The sequence below is a fragment of the Neophocaena asiaeorientalis genome, unplaced genomic scaffold (genome assembly GCF_003031525.2).
Source record: "Neophocaena asiaeorientalis asiaeorientalis breed wild unplaced genomic scaffold, Neophocaena_asiaeorientalis_V1.1 scaffold87, whole genome shotgun sequence".
NCBI classification, from domain to species: Eukaryota; Metazoa; Chordata; class Mammalia; order Artiodactyla; family Phocoenidae; genus Neophocaena; species Neophocaena asiaeorientalis.
In genome coordinates this window covers 2,882,158-2,894,322 of record NW_020175432.1, presented here as the reverse complement: position 1 = coordinate 2,894,322, position 12,165 = coordinate 2,882,158, and the positions used below count along the sequence as shown (strand labels likewise).

The 12,165-nt window shown below is 56.2% G+C and overlaps 1 protein-coding gene across 3 annotated transcripts in view; it reads left to right on the top strand.

Moving 5' to 3' along the window:
* ELL (elongation factor for RNA polymerase II) overlaps positions 1 to 12,165 on the top strand; it is a 77,905-nt gene that overhangs the window by 46,079 nt on the left and 19,661 nt on the right. For all 3 annotated transcript variants that reach the window (XM_024767625.1, XM_024767627.1, XM_024767624.1), the window contains exons 2-4: positions 4,346 to 4,393; positions 11,105 to 11,226; positions 11,602 to 11,765. In XM_024767625.1, coding sequence (XP_024623393.1) covers positions 4,346 to 4,393; positions 11,105 to 11,226; positions 11,602 to 11,765 — 334 coding nt within the window. The remainder of the gene's footprint in view (positions 1 to 4,345; positions 4,394 to 11,104; positions 11,227 to 11,601; positions 11,766 to 12,165) is intronic.

Here is a 12,165-nt window from a genome sequence, read left to right as displayed (position 1 = left end):
TTGTGCTTCATTAAAATGTTATTGGGCCTCCAAGCTGGGAGTCTGTGACAGGTGGGATGGCCACATGCCAGTGTGCAGGGCACTCCAAAATCAGAGACTCCTGCAGCCCTTGGAGAGGTGCCCTGGCCAGTGCCTGTGTTTCCTCCTGGAAACCGGATGCGGGGGACACAGTGGTGAGCAGGCAGCTTACCTACAGGCACCCCATGTGGAAAGGTCTGCAGAAAGGATCAAGGCTGTTGCCCCCAGGACAGAGGAAAACTGATGGGCGAGAGCCACAGCCAGCTTAGGCAGCTGCATTAACCCAGATCACTGAGGGTGGGCCCTCTGGTGCCAGCAGATGTGCTTTTGACTGCTCTTGGCCGCCGGCTGTTCGGCAGCATGGGCTGAGTGCCATTAGAATACACCTCAGGGGAGGGACTTCCCTGGCGGTCCAATGGTTTAGACTCTGTGCTTTCACTGCTGAGGGCCCGGGGTCAATCCTTGGTCAGGGAACTAAGATCCCACAAGCTGCAAGGTGCAGCCAGTCAGTCAGTCAGTAAACAAACAGCCACGGAGCAACTAAGCCCGTGCGCCACAACTACTGATCCTGCGCTCTAGAGCCCGTGAGCTACAGCTATTGAGCCCACGTGCCACACTACTGAAGCCTGCACGCCTGGAGCCCATGCTCTGCAACAAGAGAAGCCACTGCAATGAGAAGCCCGTGCACCACAACGAAGAGTAGCCCCCGCTCGCCGCAACTAGAGAAAGCCCGCGCGCAGCAACAAAGATACAATGCAGCCAAAAATAAATAAATAAAATAAATAAGTAAATTTATAAAACAAACAAACGAACGTACCTCAGGGGAAGTCCCTGGCGGTCCAGTGATTAGGACTCTCTGCTTTCACTGCCGAGGGTGCGGGTTCCATCTTTGGTCAGGGAACTAAGATCCCATAAGCCGTGGAGCGTGACCCAAAAAAATGGAAAAGAAGAAAAAAGAATACACCTCAGTCATTGACCAAGTGTCATTGACTCCTCTCTTTGTTCCAAAGTCTTCCAAATGGGGGCTCTTGTCCCCTCTGCCGGCACAGGGGCTGGTGGAATTTAGACAGGTCTTGGCTTGGTGTCTTTTTTGCTAATAACGGTGGACAGGTGGCCCATCACCTACACGTGTGTGCGCACGCGTGTGCGTATGCACGCACGTGCGCACAGTGGTATGAGTGAATTGCTCTGTTGTTGATGAGAAGGACCTGGCCTGATCCTCCTACTGGAGGGAGGAGACACCACAAGAACCCATGTGGCCCGGACCCTGGTTCTGTGATGAAAGTCAGGCGGCATGAAAGTCAGGGGACACACACTTGAAGCCAGCCCTCCTGGCATAGTGGAGGAAGCTTGGGATTTTAGACCTCTTGGCTAACTGCTCTACAGTATAAAGTCTTATTCTTGGTGCCCTTGGGAACTGAATGACTTTGTGAGAAAGGAGTCTCCCAAATAACTTGCTTGACAACTAGGCCAGTTAAATGCTTCACTAGATGGCCCACAGGGAGTGTGTGATCCAGGGGTTGGATGGCCCACCACACCATCGAGTCAGCCAGGCACCAGGGGGGCTGCCCTGATGGAGTCTCTTCTCCATCCTCCAAGGGAAGGTGCACCCTTCTTAGTTCCTCTCCTTCGCTACCTAAATCCGGGCTTGCGTCATTGCTGACGTCATGGCCCTTGTCCCCCAAGCCCCTGGAACACAGAGGCTTTGCTGTGTGTGGATGACAGACACACATGGTGCTGTGGTTAGCCCCGAGCTGAGTCTTGCATAGAGGTCTGGACCGAGAGACCTGGGGGCATGAGAACCAAGTCCTGCATGCTCTTTACTACCATGGTGTCCCACGTCTCTGCTCTGGGCTTTGCACTTGCTGTTCCCTGGTCAAGAACACCCTGACTTCCTAGCTTTCATGATCAGGTGATGTCAGTAGAGAGCTCCGTAATAACGACCGACAGGGTGGCTTTACCTTGACGCTGTCTTTGCTGTGTTCTTGTGTGTTCTGCTGTTTCCCTTCCACCCACTTTATATCACTCTTGCACTGAAAAGGGTTAACAGACGGGAGTCTCTCCCCATGTTCAGGTGGTGTTCCTCAAAGCCCACACGAGTCTTCAGAGAAAGACCCTCTGTATGCCCTAGGGCAGGTCACAGCATTATGGAGGCATCATTTGTAACCCATAGAACTTCCCCAGTTTAGGTGTATAGTCAGTGAGTGTTAATGTTCTCCCCAAGAAGTTCCCTCCAGCCCTTCTGCAGCCACTCCCCACTTCCAGGCACTCACTGATCTTTAGTTTTGCCTTTTCTGGAACTTTATATAGATGGAATCATCCATCGTGTGGTGTCATATGTTGGGCTACTCTCACTTAGCTGGTGGCTTTGAGGTTTGTCCACGTTGTGTCCATCAGGAGTTCGTTTCTTTTTATTTCTGGGTAGTAGTCTGTTGTTTCTCTGTCCACCAACTGATGGACATTTGGGTTGTTGGCTATTTTTTGAATAGTAAGAGTAATTCTGCTATGTACATTTATGTATGTTTTTTGTGCAGACATATATTTTCATTTCTCTTGGGTATATCCCTAGGAATGGAATTGCTGTGTCGTGTGGTAACTCTGTGTTTAGCCTTTTAAGAAACTGCCAAACTTTTCTACAGCACCTTGTATGTTCCCACCAGTAAGGGATGAGGGTTCTGGGGTGTTGTCTTTTTTCTTTTAGCTAGCCCAGTAGGTGCCTGTGCCGTCTCTTCCTCACTGATGAGTAAGGGCTTCTGCCGTGCTTATTGGCCACCTGCAGGTCTTCTTTTTGATCTCTGTCTTTAACCCATTTCCAAGCAGAGGCCACTTAAATGTTGCATCTGCAGGGGCCCAGCTAGGCGGGGCCCCCACCGGTGCTGCTCCTCTAGTACTCTGAACAGCAGCCCAGGCAGTGGTCTGGTTGTGGTTTGCGGGATGGGTCATCTGGTCCTGAGCCTGCTTTGAAGGGAGCCTGGCCCCTGTCTCAGCAGCACGGTGGCCCTTGTGCCTGCAGGGGCTGGAGCAGCACAAGGGGCTGGAGGACCTCCCATATCTGCCAGCCTGGCGGTGAGGAGTGTTGTGCTTTAGAAGTGTGGGGTGGTTTCTGGGGGGTCAGATCCCATGGAGGTAAGTGCTGGAGCTCCGTGTGACCTCTCAGGTCTGCTCCAAATGGCAGAGTCCTTGGAGATCCTTGGCAAAAGGGGAGGCTCCTGGTAAGCAAAGTGGGGTGAGTGTGTGGCCCACAGGGTCCAAGCTGGCTGAGCCCTGTCTCCCTCACATGCCTACAGCCCTTGGCCCAGTTGGTGACGGGGTCATGGGCACCAAGATGCCAGTCTGCCCATTGGTTGGTTCTCCCCACATGTATGTAGCTCCTCTACCCACCCAGGGCTTGCGGTGGGCCTGACATTCTGGGTGGGGAGCAGACAGGTAGCCACTCCAGATGCTCTGAGGGAGACGTGGGGGGGCCCAGGTGGGAGAGCCTCCCCTCCTTCTAGGGGGCGCTAGGGTGGAGACCTGAGAGGTGGGCTCTGATGGAGGTGGGAGAGCCCAAGACTTTGGCACCCTGTGGAGGAACTGGGGAGGACAGTGGGCACAGAGGCCAATTTGGGCCCTGTGGGTTTGGGGGTAGAGGGAAGGGGTTGTGGTGACAAACCAGCACCACCCTGTCGGGTGATGTCTGCTACACAGAAGGTGGGTGCTGAGAGCCCCAAGATAGATGAGAAAAAGAGGTGCGACCCTCCATCTGGATCCGTGTTCTTTCTAAAATTCCGCCAGAAGGCTGATCTCTGAATAGCTAAAGCTTAAATTATTTTGAGTTTTTTGGTGTATTTTTTCTTGTGACATTTGGAAATTCCGCCACTCCAAGTGCAGTGACAAGCTGCTCTGAAGCTGTGACGTGGGAGCTGGGCAGGCATTGGGCTCTGTCCTGCCAGGGTGTTGGGGGGCAGGGCGTCACCTCACCAGCCTGCCTCCTGGCTGGTGGTGCTCACCCACCCCGATTCCTTTCCAGTGGGGTGTTTCTGAGGCAGGATGACCTGGGCTGTTGTTGGTTTTGGGAGAATGGTGAAAGGGGGCTGCCCATTGCCTGTATCTTCACTCTTGCCTCTCATGTGTACCTTCAGCCCTGGCCCCTGTGCCATCTGAGGAACTCCTATTGATCCTTCAAAACCCTGCTCCAGTAACCTTTCCTGTAATTTTCAACATGTGTGGGTTTTATTTCACCCCTCCTGAAAACACTGTCCTTATCTGGCTCCTTGTATGACTGGGAAGTGAGTCTTTGGATTTCCAGATATCTTTATTGACATTTTTCCATCTTGCTTTTTTGCAGGACTCTGTTTCACTGAGACCTTCGATCCGATTTCAAGGAAGTCAGGGGGTGAGTCTTTTTTTGGTCTTAATCATATTTAGAATTGTGGAACTGGTGTGCTCCCTGCCCTGTTAGGGCTTGCTGGGCACAGCAGCCGGCTGGGAGCAGTGTTTTGGCCCCATCCACCTTTGTGCCAGGCTGGGCCCTATGCTGAGTCAAGGTCTGCCTCTGGTTGCCTCCAGGCTGGTCCTGTGGCTGGGGCCACACCAACAGGCCATCTGTGGCCTGAAGGCAGCTCTCCTGTCCAGTGGCTCTTCAGTCTCTCCCACTTCCTTCCTGTAGCCGCCAAACCCCTGTTCTGACTTGATCTCTGTGCTGATTCAAAACTATGGCCCCAGAGCCCAAGCAAGCCTGGAACTGTGCCCCCCCAGGGTGGGACGCTTGTCTCTGTTGGTAGACCTGGGACCATGGGTGTTTGTCTGGCTTTTGGTACTGGGCAGGGGAGTTATAGAAACTCAACATTCCCATTTTTTCGTGAAAGGTATTTGATTCTAAATAACCATCTTACAGAAAAATTGGGGAATGGAAGAAAGGGTGGGTTGTCTATAATCCTTACCCCCCCAGGTCTTAGGACCCCCATATCGTCCACCTACCAAAGGTGCTTGAGAACACTTTAGTTTTTCTTCTAGTCTTCATTGCAAGTCTTTTTTTTTTTTTTTTTTAAATCTGAAGAGTTGCCATATGTGTCTAAGTCAGTTTCCACCTGACAGCCTGCTGGCTTCTTACAGAACCAGGGGTTCTGTGGGTTTTGTCCCAGCCGGCATGCTCCAGAGAGATGGAGCCTTGAGGAGATATGTGTTTGCATGTGCAGATACATTGATACGAAGAGATTTATTGCAAGACATTGACTCATGTGGTAGTGGGGCTGATGAGTCTGAATTCCATGGGGCAGGTAGGAGCTGGCACTGCGGTTCATAGGTGAGCTTCTTCCTCCTCAGGGAGGCCTTAGTTTCCTTCTTAAGGCCTTCAGCTGATTGGATGAGGCCCACCCAGAGCATGGAGGGTCATCTCCTTAAAGTCCGCTGGTCGTGGGTGTCACTGCATCTACGGAGTACCTCCACGGCACACCCAGATTACCATTCATAGTCTTTGGGGGCTGTGGCCTGGCCAGGGGAACACACGAACTGACCATCACCCCAAGACCAGTCAAGGTCGGTGAGGCCCTTAAAGGCCCCAGGGCCCTCCTCCCGACACCAGCCCCGCCCCCCCTGCCTCCCCGTCCCTCCTCTGGGGCTTCCTCCACACCTTCATTGGCCCCATCAGTCTTCTGCCAGTCACCCTTTTGCAGCCTCCACTTTATCTTCCGTGAGACATTTCCCCAGGGGTTGGAGGTCAATGCTGGGCTTGCTGCCAGACTGGCCCAGTGGCGCCCTCTTGTGGCCCATGATCACTCTGTGCCCTCAGCAGCCGTGGGAAGGTGAGGAAGCCAGTGCGCGGATTGGTGTTCATTTATCCAGTGAGCGATGCTTTCTAGTCAGCAAGGCACCACGTGGCTGCTCATAGAAGCGCTGTGAGGTTCTCCTGGGTTGTACCCCGTGTCGCCCAAATTCCTGTGCAAAACCTAAGAGCCACATCCATTCAAGTTAGGGGTCCCAACATCTTAGTTTTAGACTTACGCTTTGCCCACATTTCCTTCCTTCTGGGCATTCTCATGTGTAATGGAGTTCCTAGAAAGTTCTGAGGGTGTGGAGGCCCTGCGCTGCAGCTCGGGGCAAGCCAGGCCATGAGTCTCCACTAAGAGGCTATTCCCTGTCTGAGACCATGTGAGGGCTGGAGGGGGCTGTGTGACGAGGGGGGTGCTTTCCCAGCTTGCTGTGAAGGATCAGGTGCTAAGTCTGCCCCTTATGACCTCTGGACCTTGTCCTTCTCCTCCTGGGCATTGATGGAATGTGACCATTCCTCCCTGCCAGGTGTGAGAGGCGTGGCCTGGTGCCAGGCACACGGCGGACTCTGTCCTGACCAGGCCATACCTGCATGGTCACCCAGAGCGGAGGAGGGGAGGAGGCAGGGTGCCTCGCTCTCCGCTCCCACTTCTCCCGGTCGCTCCGTACACTCCACCTGTGAGGTTAGAAATAGAGTAGGAGGCTGACAGGTGGAGTTGGGCAGGCTCATTCAACGTTCCTGATGCTTGGGCTGACTCGATGTTCCGGACCCCGTGTAGGCCGACAGGGCCCACTTCCCAGAGGCCCATGAAGCTGGCAGACTGAAGATTGAGACCCTATTTGCTCCTTAGTTCAGGGACCTTGGCCAGATCTTCTCCCTCTGTCCCTTGGCCTCCCTGCCCAGGAGATGGGCCACCCACCTCAAGGGTTGTATGCAGGTTAACATGGCCTTAGGAGAACCAGAGTCCTCCCTGCAGTCCAGAACCCGCTCACTCAGTTCCTGGTGCTAATCCCCACCTGATGTGAATGCAGTACAGCTGGCATAGGGTCTCGGTGTCACTCAACTCCTGGGTTGGGAGTCACATCCAGTCCAGCCACCTCCCCGCCTGTGCTGTGAGCGCCACAAGGGCTGGGTGCTGTGCGGCTGGGCCCCGGTGTTGGCTGGTTCCTTGGGGCGACTGTATGGCATTGCCAGTTTCCCCAGAGAGCCTGGCCCCACCTGTAGCACGTCCGTGATCTAGGGCATCTAGGGCATCGTCTTCAGAGCAAAATGCCCACCTTTGTTTCATTTGCCGTGTACGTGTGTGTTCTCTGCCCTCTCACAGACACTGAGCTGGCTGACCTGGGCCCCTCTGCCATCAGGGGTCACTTCCAAGTTGTCAGCCCCTGACAGCTGGTGAAGTGTCAGGCGGCAGAGGGGAAAAGAAAGCCCCACTTGGCCGGCTGCAGCCCGGCACTCTTCAGTTGATGAAAAAAGAAAGAAAGGGAAGTAGGGTTGGCATCCAGGGCTGTTGAAGGCATTTGCACGTGCTGCAGGAACCCAAACGGCAGTTCACAGAATGAGGTTTGGTGGCACTTGTCGAGGGCCCTTGACTGGTGTCTCTGTGATCTAGGAGCCAACTCCGCGGGAATCATCAGGGATGTGTGGAAGATTGAGCCACAGGGGTGCTTGTTGCTGGGTCACAGGGATGGAAAGCCCGGGAAGGGGCGGGCAGGTGGGCGGGCGTTGTGCACTCCCGCTTCCCAGGGCCCACAGCGTGCGGGGAGTGGCTCTCGAAAAGGAAATAGGTGCTTAGAAAGCGCCCTGGGTCTGGGGTTGAGGAAGCTAGCCTCCCAGTGGGCGGAAGAGGCCACTACAACGCTTAGGAGTTGTATTTAGCTGTGCAGTAGTTAACTCTTTACCCAAAATATACTTTATTCTGAGGGTTCCCTGGAAAAGAAAGATAATGAAAACAAACGTTCTCTGAAAACCCCTCTGGCTGGAGAGAGCCTGGCTCCTCAGTTTGGTTCCTGTGTGTGCCTGTTTTGTCTTGTTCTTACCTGACTGGAATACCAAGTGCTCCCCACCATTTATCCCCCACCCAGCTCGGGACTTGATTTGTCTCGTCGAAGCTCCCACCTGCACCGCAGACAGGCCAGGCCCCGCAGGTCTGGGGGAGGGCTGCCGGCCTGACGTGGGACAGATTTCAAAGGGGGTTGATTTAAGGGCTCTGGCAGGGACTCGACCTACTCGCAGCGGAACCAACACGCCCTCTTGGGCCTTAGGCCTCAGAGGCGGATGTCAGTCCCTCAGGTGCCCAGGACCATTTGGGATGGGACAAGGCTGTTTGTTGCTCCAGGTCCATCTGTTCGTCTGTGCACACAGACACATGGCAACTCCCTCTGCCTCCCCATAACCAGGAGTTGGGGCTAACATCAGATGCACCCAAACCTGCCATGCTCGGGCCAGCTGAGGGCCACGTGGCAGCTGAGACCTGGTCCAGAAGGCACACGTACTGCTAAGCGGGGCCCAAGTTTCAGAAAATGTGTCGAGCTCTCCGCTGTCACAGAGAAAGCTGCGCATTCCTGAGCCATTCGTGCCCAGCTGGCTGGTTTCCCTGCTGGTTTCCAGTGACTGGTAGCCATTAACCAGCATCGTTAACCAGCAGCAAAACAGCCTGTTAACCAGAGGATTCCATAGTGGGTGGTGCCACAGAGCTGGGAAGGGCCTGGGGCTTCAAGAGCCTCCAGTGCCAGGCTCCAAGCAAGCTCCCCTTCCCACCGTCCTGCAGCCCCAGTAGCTGCACAGACCCTCCTCTGGGCTCTGTGCTGTGCCCCCGCCTCCAGGATTTTGGAAGTGGCCATACATACCCATGTGGAAAAGGTTCTCACAGGGTAAAAGGATCACATTGAAGGTTCCACCACACCCCTGCCCAGAGAGAAGCACGGTTGCATCAGGACTCGTGCTGTGCGTACCCTCTCCTTTCCTCGTAGGGGCGATAGCCTGATGGGGACTGTGGCAGCCATGGCAGCCACTGCCCTTTGAGCAGACTGAGATGGAAAAATGCCACCTGGGGAGGCCTGGTCTCTGCCAGAGCCGGGATGTGGCGAGGGGAGAGGATCAAGGTCAGGATGGAGGAAGAGCCACCCGTGTTGGGGTTCAGGCTCCATCGGAAGTGCCTTTTGAGTTTTCTGACTTCGTGGTGCACAGTGTTCCTGCCACATTCTGGGCGACTGCATCAGTGTGTACCTGGCTGCGGGTGCATCTCCTACAGTGACCCTCAGAGGCATCTGAGTGCTGGGTTTTCAGTTACTTCTATAGTGGAGAACAAAAGTCACATCTGCAAAGGGACGAGCAGACAACACAGGGGGGCTGCTAGTGCTGGACGAGATGCTGCACACGCACTGGAGCGTGTGTGCGTGTGTGCGCGCGCGCGCGTGTGTGTGTGTGTGTGTGCATGTGTGTTTTCCTGCCCGAGGTGAGTGATAGCAGGCAGTCTGGGTTTGAATTTTTTAGATGCTGAGTGTGAGCTGCTCCATCTCTTTTTGACCCTCATAAAGAAACAGGTGTCTGTGTTGAGATTAGGGCCTGCGTGGCTGGCCAGGGCCGACCTGGCATTGCCACCCTGCTGGTCTCCTGCATGGACTTTGGCCTCACCTGCCACTGGGTGTGTGTCCTGGGGGGGCCCTGCCCCCGAACTGCATTGACAGGATCATGCTGGAGGGCCAGGAGGGAGTGCTGGACAGACCCCAGCTGGGTGGCCGGGTGGAGCTGGGCCAACGGGGCAGCCTTTCTCCTGGGCAGCATTCATCCTGGCGGGGACGTGGGGGACAGGGATCATCATTGGCCCAAGGTCATTTGCAGTCCTTGGACGGCTGGTGCGGACTGTCCCTCTCCCCCAGGCCAGGCTCTTCCTGCCCTGAGCGGCTGTGCCTGGGAGCCACTCTGTGACGCCTTGGCTCTCAGTGTGCACGGCGGGGGCCTCTCTTTGGAGCAGGGACTGGCTGTGCATTGAGGGGGTCCTGCAGCATTTTGAGCCAGCCCTGGGCTGTGTGACCTCCCAGCTTCCCTCATGGGTCTACACACCACCCTGAGGGCTGGGGCAGGGGAGCCGCCTCCCTCCCTGTGGCCCAAGCTGCCGTGTCCTTGCTCTCACGGACAAGGCTCAGACAGGCTGAGCTGCCTGCAGTCACACGTGACGGCTGGGCACAGGGCAGGGGTTCAGCCCTGAGCCGCATTCTGTCCAGTGCTGGTGAGGTGCGTTAGCGTCCTCACACAACCAAAGAGGAGACGCGCTCGCCCTGGCCTGCTGGGCTGGTGCGACGGCCCAGGAACGAGGCCTGCTGCCCCTTCTTGCTGACCACCTGTGACCCCACCTTGTGTGTCTGCCTAGCTGTGATGAGCTCCTGTGCTCAAGCCCAGGGATTACTTTAAGGCTGGTCACCTCTGGTGACGGGTTCTGGAGGCCCTTCCACTGCCTGCACAGGGGCTGGCAGCTGGAATGTCAGGTTTTCCTGTCTGTGTTTTTCAGCAGCTGCTGGCCTTCACCCAGTGTGGGCATGGGGCCAGAGGGTCGGCCTGGAATAAAGTGGCCTTTGGATGTCCTGCCTACGCTGAGCCCTGCACTTTGGCCAGGACTAGTGCTGTCTGTCTGTCTCTCAGGCAGGCCGTCTGTCTGTTCTTTCTGGCGGCTGTGGCTTTGCCTCGCTAGGCTACAGTGGTGCTCTCTGAAGTTGGGGTTACATAAACCATGGCACACGCATCCCCTGTCATGGTTGATTGGGGGCAAGTGCTGCCCCTCTGTGAGCCCCTCGGGGCCCGTGCCTGCCTTATTCACAGACACCCAGGTGGAGTCAGTGTTTGGCCTGGAGGAGGTGGAGAGGGCGTTGCTAAGTAGGAGTGCGGGTCAGGACATCTCGACCTCTCAGCATGCCCTGCCCGCTGCTGACGCCCACCCATCTTGTCTCATCTCATCTTTACGGTTGTCCTGAACCAGATCAGCCCTGTTTGGTGGGGAAACTGAGTCATGGCCCAGCTTGGGGTGGGGTCCCTGCCTCTGGTTGTGTGCTGAGTGCTCTGTGCTCCTCAGACTGAGTTGCCATTGCTGCTTAGAAACCAGACACAGGACCCCACCCCCCTGCCACTGCATGAGAACCCAGGACCCACCAGCAGCCTGTCCATGGTGACACGCTGGTCCTGTCACTGTCGGGAAAACAAAGGTGCGTTTCAAGGGAATGTGGTTGCACATTCCCACTGTAAGGGGCATGCTTCAGGGATGGGCCCGGGTCCTGTGCTGCCCATCCTGTGGTCCCCTCTGTGCTGTGGACCTACTGGTGATGTCCCCCCTTCTGCACGCAGCACATCTCCATCCCCCAGCCTGACTGCCCCACGGAGCCGCGGACGTTCTCCTTCTACCTCTCCAACATCGGCCGTGACAGCCCCCAGGGCAGCTTTGACTGCATCCAGCAGTACGTCTCCAGGTGAGCCTTGCCCAGGCTGCCTCAGGTCTCCCAGTGGGCAGACTCGCCTCCCCCGACTTCCACTGTGGCGTCCCCTGCCGCAGCCTGCTGTGCAGATGTTTACCCACCACCTCCAGCCCCAGCGCCCCTTCTTCCCCTTCTCAAGTGAGCTACCCTGGCTCCTTACAGTGTGTCCAGGGCACAGGTCTAGGTCCTGGCGTGCCACCTGTGGCCCAGGGACCTGGGTTCCCTTGTTTCTTTCGGGTCAAGATGTGCCTTGAAGAAACCCTGTTGCCCAAGTCAGCACCAAGCCCCATTTCTTGGATATGGGGGTGGTGACCATCTCTCCTGGTCATCCCAGGTGCTCATCCCGGCTTCTGGCCTCTTGTCTTGCAGCCATGGGGATGTCCACCTGGACTGCCTGGGCAGCATCCAGGACAAAATCACGGTGTGTGCCACCGACGACTCCTACCAGAAAGCGCGGCAGAGCCTGGCACAGGCTGAGGAGGAGACGCGGAGTCGAGGCGCCATCGTCATCAAGCCCGGAGGCCGTTACCTGGGTGAGGATCAGGGCCTGGGGCTCCACCTGTGGGGGCCTTGCACCTGCTGGGCAGCTGTCGGGGGAGCAGGAGAGACTCAGGGCCCATCCAGACCAGGAGCAGGAGTGACGGGTTGACAGAGGTAGGATGAGCTGGGTCAGTGTTGGGTCAGGATGGAAGGTCCTTCCTGGGTGGCATCTGCTGCCTTCTGAACCCAAGATGGACTAAGGGACCCGAGAATTCCAGGCATTCTGAATCTCAGGGCTCCTCTCCCAGGCTGTAGCCTCAGGGACCTCTACCCATCACGGAGACTCACCCTACATGAAGCCAGAGCTTCGGTCTGTCCTCCAGCTGCCACCCCTGCCCTCACCTGCCCAGATGTCTCCTTCCCAAGACCGACGTGGCCGGGGCAAGGTGCAGA